General features: G+C 42.1%; 2 protein-coding genes across 4 annotated transcripts; one reads left to right on the forward strand and one right to left on the reverse strand.

Annotated features, from left to right (window-relative positions):
* Positions 1-1,942: 1,942 nt before the first annotated feature.
* On the reverse strand, positions 1,943-17,903 carry RB195_009249 (uncharacterized protein; the record flags this gene model as incomplete). 3 transcript variants are annotated; one of them, XM_064189714.1, is made up of 15 exons in its annotated part: positions 1,943-2,014; positions 2,434-2,531; positions 2,588-2,666; positions 4,157-4,281; positions 4,338-4,481; positions 4,552-4,650; positions 4,723-4,812; positions 5,700-5,924; positions 8,359-8,571; positions 8,628-8,648; positions 8,724-8,882; positions 11,645-11,821; positions 16,933-17,017; positions 17,491-17,629; positions 17,788-17,903. In XM_064189714.1, 15 exons carry the CDS (start codon positions 17,901-17,903, stop codon positions 1,943-1,945), a joined length of 1,842 nt encoding a protein of 613 aa, XP_064047297.1. The 3 variants fall into 3 exon arrangements, with proteins under 3 accessions (XP_064047297.1, XP_064047298.1, XP_064047300.1); XM_064189715.1 differs by lacking the exons at positions 16,933-17,017; positions 17,491-17,629; positions 17,788-17,903 and adding exons at positions 11,891-11,900; positions 13,054-13,242; XM_064189716.1 differs by lacking the exons at positions 1,943-2,014; positions 2,434-2,531; positions 2,588-2,666; ... (7 more) ...; positions 8,724-8,882; positions 11,645-11,821 and having other exon boundaries at positions 16,925-17,017.
* On the forward strand, positions 6,857-7,240 carry RB195_009250 (uncharacterized protein; the record flags this gene model as incomplete). Its single annotated transcript, XM_064189717.1, has 1 exon — positions 6,857-7,240. The coding sequence occupies one exon, from the start codon at positions 6,857-6,859 to the stop codon at positions 7,238-7,240; it is 384 nt and encodes a 127-aa protein (XP_064047299.1).
* Positions 17,904-18,155: the final 252 nt, after the last annotated feature.

An 18,155-nucleotide genomic window follows, 5' to 3' on the forward strand; every position in this document is an offset into this window, starting at 1 on the left:
TGAACTTGCCACATTGTCAGCTTATAACCCCGTCTTTTGATCTATACTACTCCCACGATACTTACCGGTGTGCCACGTTATCCTGTGCTTTTTATTTTGGGTCATATGAACAGCTTGGTTTAGTCTTATCATCTCGAGTGAATTCTTCCTAGTAATTTTTGTGCCTGATACGCCATCATAACGACTTCATCCACTCTCTTATTTCTATTGGTAGTTTGTAGACTTTTATAACATCCAACTGAAAAGATCCATTACAGCAGTTGTTTCGTTGTTTCGCTACTACACTTGATAGATGATTTTTTTTTGTAGTTTTTTCTTCGCTCTGAAATTGTCGCTTCCTGCATTTAGTCACCTATTAAAGTCGTGTTTTATTCACGTCTTACAAATTGATATTTAGATGAACAAAAGTCACAAAGCCAGTGGTTACGGCCAAACCAACCATATGCCATAGAAAAGGGTTTGCTCTTGTGTAAGATAGGTGTGCTGCGCCTCATGAACACTCTCTGCATATCCTCCAAATTTTCGTCAAAATCAGCTCATTTACTCAAGAATTAGAACAAACAAAAAACTGAAGGTTTAGTTCAAAAGCCCTGTCTTTTATTTAGTTCCTCTCTTCAGTATCCTTAACGATTATCGAAATACTAATCCAAGGTGGAGGGAGATTTAAAGGCATCACCCCACGAATCTGGGGTGGTGCAGATTTAAAGTGGACACTTCCTATACAGAGCTCTAGATTATGGAGGAGAGTGATTCCGTCCATTTCTTCCTAATTGCCGTAAAAACCTGCCCGGAAGGTGCGGCGCATGCACAAGGCTGGCGCGCTCCAATCGAACTCGTTGTAGAAAATAGCGTGCCGGAACGCTCGAGGTCGTATCTTCCGAGCCGTTTTTTTTTAACGAAAATTAGGAAGAAATGGACGGTATCACCTTTCTCTCCATAATCTACGACTCCATATAGGCATAACCCACCTGAAACCCCGAAATAAGCTCAGTGCAGTTGCGTGTGCGGCTGTGCTCAAAGCGGTGCCATGGAATGTAGCGGTTGGGATGGTAGGGATGGTCCCACCTCGATCCCAACCGCCAGCTCCAACGCACCGTTTTCAGCGCAGCAGCTTACGCAACTGTACCGAGCTGCATGCCTACTATCCGTTCTATGGAATAATAGTATGTCTAAATTCCATCTATCTAATTTTTTTTCAGTCTCTATGCTTCCCAACTTCTTCAAACCAAGTTATTTTCAAATCCATTCCAGTCATTTCTTCTATACATCATAAGATGTGCCGCTACCACTAAGGAAAGAATTTAGTAGTGCACCTATTCCATCAATGCTCATATAAACAAATGAGGATGAACTACTACATGGGACGAAAGTGGGTAGCCTGTTTTTTTTTCGACTTGAATAATTGAAATAATTGCTTGAAAGGGTACCACCCTGTTGATATTTCTACTACTTTACCGCAAGAGCAAAAATCTCGCAGTCAAAATCATAATTTTGAAAAAATGATTGTCAAAATAATCATACGAGATATGACCTTGAAAATAATCACGATCCAGGAACATAACTAGGATGATCCATTCAGAGGCGAACGTGAGACATCCCTTAATTCGCAGTGAACTACGGAGGTAAGCTTGGATGGATGTTCCCCGTTGAATTACGCCAAGGATGACTTTGGAGATAACCGCGACCCATAGAAAGTACACAACTGGAACCATTCATCCGGGGCGGACACATGACTTCTCCATGATGTGGTAAGAAGTAAAGGTGTGAGTTTGGGCGGATGCTCGACGGCTCAGTACCTCTGGAGATATAAATGCATGTGTAATAAAATCATAGGCATCAATTCATTGTTGAAATACTAGCTAATTATGAACGTTCACTTCATTGTTGAAATTCTAGCTAATTATGAAAATGATGAGTTTGACTGTCATATAACTGATGGAGCTTAATGACTCTGTTGTTGGAACTTGCTGTTCTGGGCTTTGGACTTCAACGTTGATTTTCGCTTTTTCTTGCCCTGGAACTATTATCCTATTACTATGTTGTCGCATAGAACTTCCTCGTTTGTCATCCTTTGTTTTAAAGGCATCACCCCACGAATCTGGAGTGGTGCGGATTTCAGGTGGAGTATTCGTATACGGGGTCGTAGATTATGGGGAGGAAGGCGATTCCGTTCATTTCTTCCTAATTGCCGTAGAAAACTGGCCGGAAGATACGGCTTCGAGCGTTCCGGCGCACTGTTTTCTACAAGGAGTTCGATTGGAGCGTGCCAGCCCTGTGCGGCGCCGCATCTTCCGGGCCGTTTTTTACTGCAGTTAGGAAGAAATGGACGGAACCACACCTCTCTCCATAACTCCATAATTTACTATGCCATATACGAATACTCCACCTCAGATTCGTAGAGTGATACCTTTAAGGTAGTAACGATTCACACACCTTCTTCAAATTCAGAAGCAGGAAGGTTAAAAGTATGGCCATAGCTATGTTTAGAAGGATCAGCAAACCAAAGTAAAGCACGTACACGACTACTAGTCCTGAAAAGAAGGAAAGATATGTTGGAGAAGCAGAATAGCACGTTCGTGACTGATACCTCCTTCCTCCGGATGTCTGACTACTGCTTCAATTTCCACCTTTCCAAAAGTAGAAGTACGCAATTGATAACTCGTTTCCTAAATACCGTAAGCGCTCGGAATATTTTGAAATATTCACTAAGACATGTTGGTAAGGCTTACGGGAAAAAAGCTAAGTACTTTTTAACGTTTCATGTACACTTCGTTTTGAGAAAACCAAAAAACCGCCTATGGTGAGGATAAAAAACGTACAAGAGTGCTTGGCGTCTAGTAAATTGGTCCTGGCAGAGATTCGATGAACTGAGCAAGTGTGTAGTATCGGATCAATGGAATCGGTCTGGGTTCCGAGTGATGACGTGATTAACGAAGGTTGCTAATCCTTCAGCTGTGTTAAAACGACGTGAACTGAGGTGATGGTACTGTTGCGTAAGCGACTGCGCTTGAAACAACTTGGTGTATGTTGCGGTTAGGATCCACGTGCGACCATTGGCAGCTGCAAGAATGTGTGGGGTTAGCAAGGCTCCTTGGTCGATCCTGATCGCTACGCTCTACCATTTACGCAACCGCACTGAGCTTCATTCCGTTTTGACCTTACTGTGCCTACCATCTTATCGGAACATTTTAATATAAGGTACACACGAGTGTACAATGTACGGCGTACACTCGCGCCAGACTCTAACTTATAGTCCAGTTGCGTAAGTGGCTGCGCTTGCGTTGGGACCCTCAGCAGCTAGCTCCTTGACATGCGGAGTGAACATTGCTCCATTTCGAATGCAACCATCTACGCAATTCTACCATGAGCCTGGTCGTTTTGACACGGCATTATGAGATCACATAAAAGCATCGCCGTTTTCTCTGATCTTTTGAACGGATCTAGTAGTTTGCTTATTCTTGACGGGGTCCCATTACACAAGCTTTTAATGTCTATATGTTAATGGTCGAATGGGAAATGAAAAGAAGATTGCGATTTTTCAGTCACTTTACTTTTGCGGCTGCGTCGTCCAGTTCAAATATTAGGATCATTTTTATTCAAACCCTTTCTGAAAGCTTTATCCACAAATAAGAAGTCAGCTCATCCAAGATTTTCTAACCCGTTAGCCCTAGTATATCAAAGCAGATATTTCTCCATCCGAGAAGTACAATCAGTCGTGCTCACAGTCACTACATAGAAATAGTTCAATGTGATCATAAGTGCAATAGGGAGAAGCCGGACCCTCTTCAGGTGAAGGGGGTTTAGCTCATGGGGTGCAGCTCAAGTGAAAGCGGTCCTTTCGCCAGCCGTCCAGAAGTGAAGGGGGTCAGAGCACCGGCTCCGACTATCGCACTTATGAACGTGATCAAACTTCCGAAATTGCTACTTTCAGTCTCAACTGGAATTAATTTCTTTCATCATCGAAATTTGGTGAGAAAATATGATCGCGTATAACCGTCGAATACAGTGCGGAAAGTAGGAGTATACCGTAGGAAATAAGTTGCAAACAATTGTCTTAGGTATTCCTCTTCTTAAGGATCTTTCATGAAAACCCATGACGAATTTAATGAACATGATGGAGATCATCTAAACAATGAAACAATGAAATAGGTCTTACAGGTGTTATCAAGGTTTTAGGTTGTCGAATAAAAACTGATGTTTGGTTGCCTGACTGGATACTCTCCACAGATCTCAACTCTATAAGGTTAAGTTCAGGATTGTCCTCTATGTGAATACCGACACCTGTAAACAAAAAGTTCGTCCTTCATATTGTATAGAAAGACATGAGAATTCGATACCTCCGGAAACAGTACTATCGATTATCCGTAAAGATCGAAACAGCTCAGATGTGGATTTGATTGAAGTGTTGACTAATCTCAGCTGCCCATGTATCTCTTCCACGTTACCGAAAACTTCGATGAGTTCCGAAACACCATCTGGATCTAGATTTCAACTACGATGATCCTTTTGAAGTTATCCGTCACCGTGCCGTGTCCCATTAGATGGGCGCACCTGACCACTCTTTAATTTCCACATCTCCCAGAATTGATCTACAGGCTTGAAAATTTTTCAAATTTGCTTTTGTAAGCGGCTCTGCGTTGCAAGAAATCTCTGGAACAAAACGCATTACTGCTTCTCAGGTAGACTTTTGAAAAACATCTGAATATGAAAAAAAAAACCCACCACAACTCGGATGCATATTATTCTTGAAGTGTAGTTTTTCATTGTTATACAATTCCTTCTTTACACAAAGTTGTTTATTATTGTGGATTTCTGTAGTACGTTTACAATTTCAAGACGTATATAAAATTACTAGCAAAAAATACTTTGTAACTTTGAATGTAACTCGTACAATTAGGCCGATTTTAGCTACAACAGTTGTTTTGTTGTTCTGTATTGTTCGGCAATAAGCGTTATAGCGACAATACATAGGAGTGTCGGGATATATGTTTATCTGCGCGACCGCGATGCGCGCTCGGACGGAGGACAGAAGGAATATGCATCAAACAAAGGGAAACATGATTTTCTGCTCACACTTCGCTGCAGAAAAGAGAAGCGACTATAATCAGGTCAAAACGATCTGATTTGCGCTGAAGTTACGCACGCAGTTGCATTCGTGATGAGACCCTCCCCAGTTCCAGTCGGATTGCAGAGAAGAGCTAGGGTCCCGCGGCTGTGTCAACTCGCTCCCAACGCTCCAGGGAAATCATGTCGTCCTGGGCCTACTGTATAACGTAAACCACCTACATCATTCAAAGGTAGCTTCTCACGAAACTGACGCAAACCTGTGGGAAAACATAGAGTTCGGGGTTACTGCTACGAGTAGTGCAGCCCCTTCCAATTCTTCCTAAACGTCCCGAAAAACAGTGTGGGAAACGGCTTTGGTTCCTACGAGGTACGTTAGAACGCGCCACCCTTGTGTACGCGCTGCATCCATGAGCGAGCGGTCGAAAGTCAATGAGATCTTCTCAACAACCTGTCCAAGAAAAATCAAAGAATGAGCTGTTGAGGTCATATCCGTAACTCTACACTCCGAACACTATATTTTCCTAGAATGCTATGTCAAATACATCAGTTTCGTGATACACTGCCTACGCTAAAGTGATAATCATGGAACAAAGAGGATATGAGTAATAGCAACTATACAGATCTCCACATACCGTGCCTACCAGAACTACAGGTTACTTCATCACTGGTAGTATTTGCCAAGAAATCGACATTTTTAATATTTGTCCCATTTATTCGTAGACATCCGTTGATTTTATACATACGAAAACGTGCAGGTGGATCTGCTTCCATGGATTTCGAGAACGTTAAATCTCCTGTGATAATTCTGCATTGCTTTAGCTCATTAAAACTTTCCACTTCCTTCGTAAATTGACATTCTGAAATAGAGAAAATGTTCTTAAATAGAAAAGAAGAAAAAAAAAAGAAGCTAAATAAGAAAAAAAGAAAAAAAAAAGAAAAAGCTTGTTGGAGATCCTCGTTACTCTTTCTACGAGTCACATTGTAAAGGCAGATAAACAATGCGTATAAAATATAAAGTATTTCACTTTCCAAATCTCGACGCTACACTCCAATGGTCCGCTCAGGAAAGAAAACAAAAACAAAGGAAACATTTGTTCAAAGTTCATCTACAGACTTAGCAATGTGCAGCCCGTTATAAATAATACTAATAATAATAATATAATAATGGTGGTAATACATTTGTTTCTAGAAGTGCGAAAATTCGACTTTCCTTGAATCTTGGCATAGAGATTGCAACTTGTTGATAATCGAATTTAAGCAACAGCCAAGATTGTTAACAAAATTTATTACGGCTAACGTTTCGGCGTTGTCGCCTTCGTCAGAGCCTGGAAAGTAAGAACATTTGCAATGTATCCTCTCAAATGCCTCATCCAGAACAAGTTATCATCCCCTAGGATATTGCACCTGGAAACAAAAACCAAAAAAGCCCAAATCGTTGGGCCTACCTCAGTAGCCGCGTTGCCGTGATGTTAGCGGATATCCGCGTGGTGCAATCGCTCCGCTGATACTGATTAGGATGCGACCCGCATATGACCCCGTAGATCAAGCCCGCAAAGGTCTTGATACAGAGCCAGCTCGTTGGTCACGGCTAAGCACTCTTCCTTTCTATTCATTTTTGGACCTTTTGCATTTATCCACAACGCTTCTAAAGTTCTGCAAGCTATAATTTACGGTTCGTACGATAAAATTGTTCCGAAAACGATGGTTCCGAAAACCTAGCAGCAAAAACATTCTAGTTCATTGTCTTTCCGCTCACCCTTGGAAAACTAAGAAATCTGTGGTTAAAAACATGTTTAGGACAGCCGTAAGGGTGACATCAGATGTCCAGGAGCGGATCGATGCGATCAACCTAGCGCAACGCATCGCGAATTCTAACGGTTACATTGGTAACGTAGCACGTAAGCCAGATCTTGGTGCGCAGCGAGAATATGCCACACTGGTTGAGTCGAATAAGATCAATTTCTGCCTGCCCTTCATGACCGACGACCTGAGTAAAGCTGTACGGGCTAGTCTGGTGAAATGCGGTCTCGAGGACCAAGTGAGAGTTGTGGAAATACCTCCAACAAATCTCAAAAAACAACTAATTCGAAACAGAATGTACGACCGCTTCTGTCTCACTCCAGACTGTGTAATATGTCCATTCGGGAAGGGGACTGCATGGTCTCTGGTGTAGTCTATCTAATTTCGTGCAAAACATGTGGGGACCAATACATTGGCGAAACAGGGCGCCCCTTTTGTATTAGGCATTAAAGAACATCTAAGGGGGATGAAACAATCGAATGCAGCAACTCCCCTCGGAGTTCACCGCAGACAATGTCATGAAAACGTTCCTTTCTGCATAGCTGTCACAATTTTATCGTACGAACCCGAAATTATAGCTCGCAGAACTTTAGAAGCGTTTTGGATAAATGCAAAAAGTCCAAAAATGAATAGAAAGGAAGAGTGCTTAGTCGTGACCAACGAGCTGGCTCTGTATCAAGACCTTTGCGGGCATGATCTACGGGGTCATATGCGGGTCGCATCCTAATCAGTATCAACGGAGCGATAGCACCACGCGGATATCCGCTAACATCACGGCAACACGGCTACTAAGGTAGGCACAACGATTTGGGCTTTTTTGGTTTTTGTTTCCGGGTGTAATATCCTAGGGGATGATGACTTGTTCTGGATGAGGCATTTGAGAGGATAAATTGCAAATGTTCTTACTTTCCAGGCTCTGACGAAGGCGACAACGCCGAAACGTTAGCCGTAATAAATTTTGTTAACAATCTTGGCTGTTGTTTAAATTCGACTATCAACATTTGTTTCTGTTTTATTGAATGTGCGGATCTTTCCTAACCAATACACATATGGTCTTTGCCTCTTAGATTCATAGACGGTATGGTCAAGCCAAAACGACATGAAGCTCGGTGCAGTTGCGTAAGCGGCAGCGTACGAAGCGTAGCGATTGGGCTAGTGGTTGGAATCGAGGTGGGACCCTCACTAGCTTCTGTCGTCGTTTCAGTTCGAGTCGCCCGTAATCGTCAGCTATACCGTATCGCTTCGAGCGCAGCCGTTTACGCAGTTGCACCAAGCTTCATGTCGTTTCATATATTATATCTTGGTCTATGCCTACTGTTGTCTACCACATTGTGTATGTTGGTCCTCACAGCAGTCCGTAATGCAATACAAATGAAAATGCGAGTCCAGTAGAGCAAAACGACAGTTAAAATATCTAACACTCCAATTTTTTTCCCGTAATGTGGTTAACAGATGAGAAAGATTTCAAAAATCAGTATACTTCTTTCCTACCGCCTTCCTCAAGGATTTCGAATTTTTCCGAGGAACTTCTGAAAGCATATTTTAACAGTCCGATGGTTTCCAGTAATGGGTTTTGTCGTATTCTCATAGTAGGAAGATTTCTTGACGACATGAAGATCTGTTGATGTCGAATGACAATTCTTGGAGAAAGTATAAAATTGGTCAAACGGTTATTGTTCTCAACAATTAGTGCAGGAAAACTCTCTAAAAAATTTTTTTTGAATACTAAACAGAAGGAAGGAATTGCAACATGAACTGACCTTCCTTAACTTTTTTACATCCTGTAACTTCAATGTTGACAATTGAGCTCAGATCAAGCTTTGTAAATCCCGTTCCAACTATACGAATACACATACCAACAGTGGTTTTTCCTCGGAAAAGTTCTTCTGTTTCCTCTTCACTGATTCCTGATTCAGCTGCATCGAAATCTTGACCATCAATTTCTGTTTTTCCACTACACCTTGTAAGAATCCCTTTAATGTTCGCTTTGGTAATTTTTGGCAGGCCTGTGCATTCTGAAAATGGCTGAGTCGAGCAATAAGTAACGTCGGATAAACAATAAACCAATGTCATTATTTTGCCACTCACGACACTTTCATCTTCAGTTAGGGAAATGTATTCTCCACTCCACGCTCGTCATGAGAGAATTTCTCACATTTAAATGGGAGTGCTGGGGGGCACACAAAAGTGCGCTGATTGTCCCGATATCAAAGGCCCTATGTCGTTTTTTGTTTTCTGAGAGGTTTTTTCTTTTTCGTTGTTGAATGCGTTGAAAGTGACGCTGTTCATTGGGATTTCCTTCATTTTGCACTACACTGTTAATCTCGTTGTTGTAATGTTAATGTATTAGGGCGATTCAAGAATAATTTGAGCTTTTGGGATCATCAATTCATCTTTTCCACGTGAATGATGTGTTTTTATTATTATTCTTGATTTAAGGAGCTATTGAAGTTGTATGATTTAAGGTATAAATTTTGAGTATGGGCGCGATCACTCTCAATCCTTTTTAAAGGCATCACCTCACGAATTTGGGGTGATTTGGATTTCCGATGGCCAAAGTCTATAGGGGGTCGTCGATTGTAGAAACGGGTGGGACTCCGCTCATTTCTGGAAAAGGGTGGTGCGCTCCAATAGAACTTCTAAAGAACGTGATCCCGGAGCGCTCGAAGTTCTATTGCAGCGAGCCACCCTCGTGTACGCATCTCGCATCTTCCGGGCCGTTTTTTACGGCAGTTAGGAAGAAATGAGCGTTATCATACCCGTTTCTGCAATCTGCGACCCCGTATAGTCATTAGCCATCGGAAATACATACCACTCCGGATACATGGGATGGTGCTTGTAATTATGAAGAGAAACGGCGTGAGAAGATGTGTTTCCGATAGGACTTTCCTATGAAGCGGCTCACGACACCTCACGAATGCAAGTGTAGAAAATCGTCACGTCTGCCATCGAGCAAGAAAAACGGTAGAAGCAGCCCATGAATTGCCCGCTCGTTAAGAAATACGGAGCGAACGAATTCGCAACACGTTGTTAGACGCTTTGTAGTAGAGTACTAGCGACAGCGCCCTTTTTTTCACACCGTTTTTCAGGGTAATCAGGGGGAAATTGAGCGTAATCGCGCTCATTCGCGTGATCTATATCCCTAAACCTATCTTTTCCTGGATAGATTCCTTCACGATGTCGTCAATATTAAGAACATATGATGCTGATCATATCGAAAAGATATAACTCTCGTAGAATGCTAAACGAATAGGACTGTTATACGATCGTAAAGTACATATTTCCGTCCTTCATCGGGTACCTCAGACAATATTAGGATACTTTTCATATAATAATGTGAAGAACTGTTCATCTTCAGCGCCCAGATTGCGGTATTCCTACGGAGAAAAATCTTCGAATACTGAGTTCTTTCAGTTGTAATCGCAATACGGCATAAATGTCGCAATAAAATTCCCATTGTTAAAAGATACTTTTTAGAGAAGGTGATTTCTGAGTAGAACGACCGCGATAATATGAAGCATAAAATGAAGTGACATCTGGACAACGAACTTAATGATATCAGGAATTCTCGAGTAAATCGTGACTCAGAAATCTTTGGACTTGACAGTCTTCGAGTAGAAATCGGAAATGTTAGAATGACACCATGAATCTACAGGGACTGAACAGGCGGGCTTGATTCACTACTTGCACTACGTAGTTCTGCTTCTTATATCTACCCTTGACCTTAGCGGGTTCAAAACATTCTAAAGCTCGGTTCTTAGGCGGCTGCACTTGAAGCGGTGCGCTCGAGCATAGCGGTTACAATCGAGTGAGATCTTTGCTAGAACCACTCATCGCTGCAGTTCGCGATGGTCCCAACTTGATTCCAACCGCTAGCTCCAGTTCGCGCCAGTTCGAGCGCAGCTGCTTATATATCTGCACCGTGTTTCATGTCGTCTTGCCCCGAATATATACTCTGGACACATACCAGTTACTTTGTCGTAGTTATATGGTGCCAGTCATACAGTTATTTGGAAAATGGCTCCCATATAATGCAAAAGAGCCCTATCATCCAACAAACCGTCGCAGATCATGGTCTGATAAGTAAAGTGCCTAGGGTGATCGAAGTAGAATCCGTGGGAACAACCCTTCGTTTCTGAATTACAAGGTCGCATCGGCAGGCAGTTCAAGAGATGTCAGTACTCGCAGGGCATGGAACAGCGACAAAGAGATGGATTCTGTGCGAGTTCTTACTGTAGATAGAAGATGTTGATCAGAGCTATGTGAAAGGCATCACCCTACGAATCTGAGGTACGGCTTTCAGGTGGAGTATTCGTATACGGGATCGTAGATTATGGAGAGGCGGGTGATTCCATCCATTACATCCTAATTGCCGCAAAAACAGCCCGGAAGATGCGGCGCGTGCACAAGGCTGGCGCGCTCCAATCGAACTTCTTGTAGGAAATAGCGCGCCGGAACGCTCGAAGCCGTATCTTCCGAGCCCTTTTTTACGGCAGTTAGGAAGAAATGAACGGAATCACCCCCTCTCCATAATCTACTATCCCGTATACGAATAATCCACCTGGAATCCGCACCACCTCAGATTCGTGATATGCTGCCTTTGAGGGACGACACGCCTCAACGAGGATGTGAATAATCGATTCGAGCTATAAAATCAGATTATCTATTATGACATGTAAGTCTTTGTTTTACAGCTGTATCTTCTTCATTTTGAGTTTGAGGTGAGCTGATATTACGTAGTTACTCTCGTTAAAAAAAGAATTTATTATGTGCATACTTCCGTTTTTGTTCCCGATGACGGTATTTTCTGTCGTCTTTCGCGTCGTTAGCACCTTTGATGTTCTCCGGAATCTGGACCGCTGGGTCCTTTTTGAGCTCCAACCCTCAGAGTTTGTTACGATAATCAGTAGAAAAATAATTTTTCCAAAGAATTGAAGCTTCATAAGGTAGGCGGCTAAACTGTCACTTTTAGACATGTAGAGATATGGAAGTGCTGATTTTTCGCTGATAAAAAAGAGCTCACCGTTTATTATCTATCAAAGAGAGACCTCGTTATTGTCGTGGTCTTTCGGTCTGCGTCGACTGTGAAATGATTCATCCCAGGCCGTGGATATGAATAGGTCGCTTGTAAACATATCGTATCATATCACTTCATATCCGCTATCGGTCTATGTATGGATGCATGGGAACCATCCATAGCATTAATCAAGATCTGAAAACAATTTTCTGTTCAGGGAGTCAATTTATGGCATCAAAAGGATATCAATCTACTTGGGTTGCGACAACGCGTTTTTTTTACTGGAATTTCTAATCGTTGAGGTTTTGGTAAACGCGTATTGGCCTATACAATGAATTACGGGGCCAGTCGATGCTCAAGACAGTGTTTTTATCCTCCCAGACAGGTCTGGTACCAATTTATCGACTCCGGAGGGATGAAAGAGTTGGTGAGCACTAGCGAATCCTCGACCATGTGGCTACAACGGATCTCTATCCGTCTGCGCCACACCAGCCCTTTTGTGGCATTAATTATAGTTAATTTAGAGAACATTTGAAGAATTATTTGTTCTCTGGTACTTTTATGACTATAATATTTTAGTCCATTAATATTTAAAATATAACCGCCAGTTGTTGTTGTGTTGGGAAAAATGGACGCTATCTCTAAGAAGAAAACCACCAACAATATCCACGAAATTCGTTGATCGGTTGTTTCGGATAGGGTGGACGTTTATATTCGTCGCCGAATGTGTTCAACACAGAAAATGTGTTCTCCTTCGACAGGCATAATGAATAGGAGGAGGTGTTGGTGAAAACTGTGCTTTGTGGCGGACGCAAATGAAAAACGCAACTAAAATGGATCCTTCCGGACCGATATACATACCGTCAGTGTCGAATTTGTATTGGGCCTCATCCAGACGCGTAAGGTGCAAAACGTATTGCATAACATATCCCCTAACGGAAGGGATTTCCACATGAAAACGCAATCAACACAACTCCTTGCATCCATAAAGGTAGTAGAATCCATTCCATTCCACGATAGTGATAGTTGCCAGCCGCGTTCAATACAATATCTACGTGTTCCAAGAAACTAAAGTAATTCATGCTCAATTCACCTCAATTGTCCTGAAATAGGCGTGGGAGACTGTACGTCGAATTCTACTACGAGGCACCAGATAGCGCGTTGCGTACAGGGGCGTGAACATAGTCGTCGCGTCTTCTATCAAGCAGACAATCAAGTGGGAGTGGGAGTGGGCTGACGCTGACGCCGCCACTCCCACTCGCCGGCAGATGCGGCAAGAATGCATGTGCTTGCATACGTGACACGTTCTCAGACGCCTCGTAGGAAAATTCGATCGACATCGTTTTTCCCAGGACCATCAAGGGGAATTAAGCGTAATCGTTCTCATACTCCCTGACCCTTTCCTTTAGTGCTCTTAACTATCTCAACCTCATCGTCAAGATGGAGACCAATCGATTGACGCAGAAAAGTGACATAATTCTCATATACAACAGCATTGAGGCATGCGATCAAGAAAATTTCCTCGAGAACTAGAATTCCGAAGCAAAAAACGTTTGAACAACTCTTAACGCTTAAAATTTAACAAGCGATTCTGACATGCGGTAGTTCGGACGTCTTATGTCTTGCTCTTTCTTCACATATTTCCTAGTGATTTTGACTGATTTTCAAGGAGGAACTTCCGCTGTTTCTTTTTTCTTTAGTGATTGCTGCGAGCATTCTTGGAGTAGGTATTCACTAAGGAACTGAATCACATTACTCCGGAAATATTCATGAGCTCATACATTGGCAGTAATCGGCAAGAATACATAGCATATGACAATGTGATAGTAACAGATGTTATAAGAATATGCAATACATAAAAAAATCTGAATGGCTGAATTTTATTTTCAAAAAAAAAGTAACTGATTCAAGAGTTGTGCTCATCGAAGGTCTCATGCGGCAATTTCACATATGCCACGCCCATTTCGCAGAATAGCAATTATTTTGTTAAAAGCAGCGCATCACGAAATTGACGATTTTGGAACCTTTCCAAAACTAGGTAGGAGTAGAGGCTACTTCAAGAGTATGGGCGTGATCATACCCAATCTTCCTACTAACCCCCTGAAAAAAAACTTCTGGATTAGAAAAAAGCGTATAAGACAGCTTTGTTGGATAATATCTCCCAACGATGCAACTATTACACTTATTACGCGGCAGAACGCGGGCAACTCCATCGTCGTACAACGTCTACAAACCAACTAACATAGCTCAAATAAGCAATAGAAACTACTCCTTCCGCAAAATTCAGGGCGCGTTGCGAATTAGCATCGTTCTAACATTCGTAACAAGGTGTATCGTTGGAGGGACGGAACACAGAAACCCGGTTCATCCATTCTTCTGGATTGCTGATGGATAAATAAGCGTACTCACCCTCATATTCATGAACTATCTTCCTAACTCCATCTACTCTTTAAAATATTCAAACGCAGTCAATTTCGGGAATAAAATGCCGTTAATTACGCCATAGAAAATGTCCACTGTCCCAAATATTTCAAAGTGAACTGTTCAAAATTCAAATTTGGTGGATCAGTACGTGCTAGTCTTTCGACCGCATATTGATTTTTTGAAAGTTCTCGATAATTTACGGCACCATGATTCCTATGCAAAAATGACTGACTGATGAACATGAAAAAAAGGCTTTGTTTTCTCTAAGGCTTTGCCTGAACGGCATAGCGAAAATCTTTGCTGGCATCGATTCATGTAGAACGCAGTTTCGTTGCCAGATTTATTGAAAACTGGCTTCTATTAAGAATCGAATGGGAACGATCAACTTCGGACATATTACTGTATGGTTACCTTTGGAAGTCAAGAAGTGCCTTCTTCGTTTACCGTGATGTTGACAATGAATGGGAGAAGTTCCGCTCGTATTTTTCTGCACTCTGCAGGAATTTTAAATCGTTGCAAAACTCTGCAAGAAACGTAATGATTCATCTGTCGCCCATGAAAAATATTGGAATGTTCTCGTGTCATTGAAATGTTTCATACTAAGTTCAGATACACGGCCTTCTCGATGAAGATTTTAGTCCTCCTCTGACGCAAATAACTAAATTTCTTCGCCCCAAGACTTTGTATATATACAGCTTAACGCGAACAATAAATGATACCGAAAAAAGTGTCTCCTTGTCCTACAAAAGTGTCGACTGAAATTTCAACGTGTGTTGAGCAACATGTGTCTAGCGAAAATTCCGTCCAGGAATGCAGGGAAGCGTAGGAATTTCGTTGCAGGACCTGAACACGAAGTCCACAAGAGGTTCTCGAGCATTATGCGATCATGTATGGTCAAAACGGTTTCTGTCGCTGTTCCTGAGCAGAATCGCGGTGGTTCCTGGAGAGCAGGATCCTCTTTCTCATTTCCCAGATTGGAAAAGCACTGCCCTTCTCACTTCATTCCCAATGGAGAAACAGTTTCGTTAAAAAAAAATCCTCAGTGAATATGCATTGGATTCAAACATTCAACACACCAGTACCTCCTCCAAAGTTCAATTTATGCCTGAGAACGATTTCTACGGTTTTTTTTTTTTGAGAAGAAGAAAATTCAGCGAATTCTGAGAGACATGACAGTTATGAATAGGATGCCGAAACTCTGATATTGGAGACTCATTCGTTGACTTTTTTCATTCGTGGGTAGGATCGAGAATTGACTTTCAATTTTCGATCCTACCAACTACTTTATGGGGCTTCAACATCCTATATGCTATTTAGTTCCCCTCAAATCCTGCAAATTCCGCTAATAGTGAGCGTCATTTCGTGCCACATAACTTAATAACTTCAATCTGTTCTCGGTTCCACTTTGGTCTTTCATTTCTAAATTGAATCAACGGGAAGTTCCCAGAGAAATTCTTTCGAAAAAAAACTCCTCACTAATGACGCCAGTATTCTTGCTAACGAGCAACGCGAGACTGCGCTAACAGTTATCCAGTAAAGCATTTTTTTTTTGTATGAAGTATTTCTCTACTCAAGCGTCGAATGCACTTTGTCAGTGTGATACGTTACGACGTCGTGTCGGTGGACGTCCAGTGCTGGTCCGGCCCCACTAGTCGTTGTGACGATTGGGAAGTGACGATAAGGAGCCCTTCGCAGTTCTTTGTTTCCCTTTTGAATGATTTTTTTTCTAAATAACGTTTTTTACTGTTGTAGTTATGCGTGATTACGATCATTTCATAGTTGTAGAAAATTTCACCTTTTACCCTAACACCAGCGCCATCGCTTTATTGATTACTGTCCAATCGACTTGTGAAAGCGCGCCTCTGACTCACTCTGAACGAATGCGGACCTTTCCACTAAACCGGTTAGGATTTTTCTGAGTGAAGGATCTTAATAGGTTGGACGAGAAATTTCGAAGTTTAATGGAAAGATTGCTTGGTTGGTTTAGGAATGCACAAGGTGCAGTCGTTTCCAGTCGAAACCAGAATGCGGTAGCACTGGTAACACTTCATTTTTTTTCACATATCGAGTTGTGCATGTGCACCATATCTCTTTAATTTCTAAGTCGGTTCTGGGTCCCTAATAGCCACTTACTTCGAATTGTTAGGGTTCTATTTATAAAAATCATTCCACTATGGTCTACTTTTGGTTTTGTTTATGCGAAGAAAAAGACTTATTCCTTGTGGGACCTTCTCTCCCATTTACATTTTTTGCTTCAACTTCCACAGAGTGTCACAGGGATTCGATAGCACAAGCTTTACTGCATCCGCTACTCTCCAGACGGCTCATTTAGCCAATGAGAAGAGATTAAATTATTGCGAGCATTTCTGATTACTAGGAACCAACGATTCCCGCAGAGAATCTAATTCTCTCCGCTGCAAAATTAATGTCCCGCTTCTGTTTTGATGTTCACCTGAATCTTCATTCGATTCATATGTGATTCAGGAGAGCAATCATTTATCCTACAAGGCAGAGAATTGCGAAAAAAAAACCACTGGTTGAGTAGTGTTTGAGATTTCTTCAATCGATATCGAAGCGTTTCAGCTGTACACGTTAGCCTTGTGGTGCAAGTGAACACTAGACACCTCGAAGACGACGAATTTTCGGGGGGAATTTTCGAGGTTGGGTTCCCCAGCAGCGGATAGTGTTCAGAGCGTAGTTTACAGGAATCTGAATAAAAACACGCAAAACCAGACTGAAAATTATAAGTCGGATGCATCTACAGCATTAGGACGATCATTTCGCCTGACGAAACAACACTTTACACAGAAATGAGTGACAGACAGATATAGTGAATACGTGGAAGCGTGTCCTATCATCATTCGTACAGGTGTAAGAAGTTGCTTCAATGACGAGTTCTATCACTAGTATACTCTAATGTCAAGTTACGTTTTAGTCTCGTCGGACGTAAACAGTAGCTTTGTCTGACGAACTGATTAGTGTGGTGCTTCTGACCTATCTGAGTTCTGGACTTGAGAACATTGACTTGATAGAGTGCTATTTCGTTGTGATACTTGTAAACTATGCTCCTAACCTTTTTTTTTACTACTAGGAGTAAAGTGTAGGGTGGGTGTTTGCAAGAGGTATGGCTCTGACTGCATGAGCGATGGTTCCAAACCGTTCTAGTACAACCAACTCCTCACCTCACTCCTCGACACCAATTTCTCCTGGATCGATAAGTTGGTGTCAGACTTCTTTGGGAAGACACTGACTTGATCATGGGTTGGCCCCTGCAAGTTTAGAACGCTTGTTGGTCCCCAATTGTATAGGGCAACAAGTGTTCTGAAACTTCAACGATTCTGAATCGAAAAAGAATACGTTGGAGAATCCGAAGCGGATTGAGTAACGACAGAGGCACAGGGACCTTTTAAAGTGTCGGAAAATCCCTTCATATAAGAATGCATTCATATCTTCACAACAGTCTGCCACGCATTTCCAACCCGTCCTCCGAACGTGCCTTATTTCCATTGGCCTGTGTTTGCCAACAAGTTGAGTGAGCATCATTCACTTGCTCCGCTTCGACAACATAGTCCGCTCCTCCGCTCTGAGCTTCCATTCTATCTGGATTCACGTGAGTTTCTCTGATGCTGCCGTTCTTGTGCAGCGGAATGTCGTTCGTATCAAACGACCTTGTCAATCATATGCTGGTCCCAGTCATCACACAATCAAGATACATATATGTGCTTGTCGCTCTTCAGTTGCGTGAGAGAACCTCTGCAAAAAAACTTGCTTCGTCGAAGGCAAACCTGAACAACTCGACTGGAACGTGTTATTTCCGAACAATGTATTTTCATACGTAATTCTTTGA

This window comes from Necator americanus, chromosome III (assembly GCF_031761385.1).
Source record: "Necator americanus strain Aroian chromosome III, whole genome shotgun sequence".
Taxonomy (NCBI): Eukaryota; Metazoa; Nematoda; class Chromadorea; order Rhabditida; family Ancylostomatidae; genus Necator; species Necator americanus.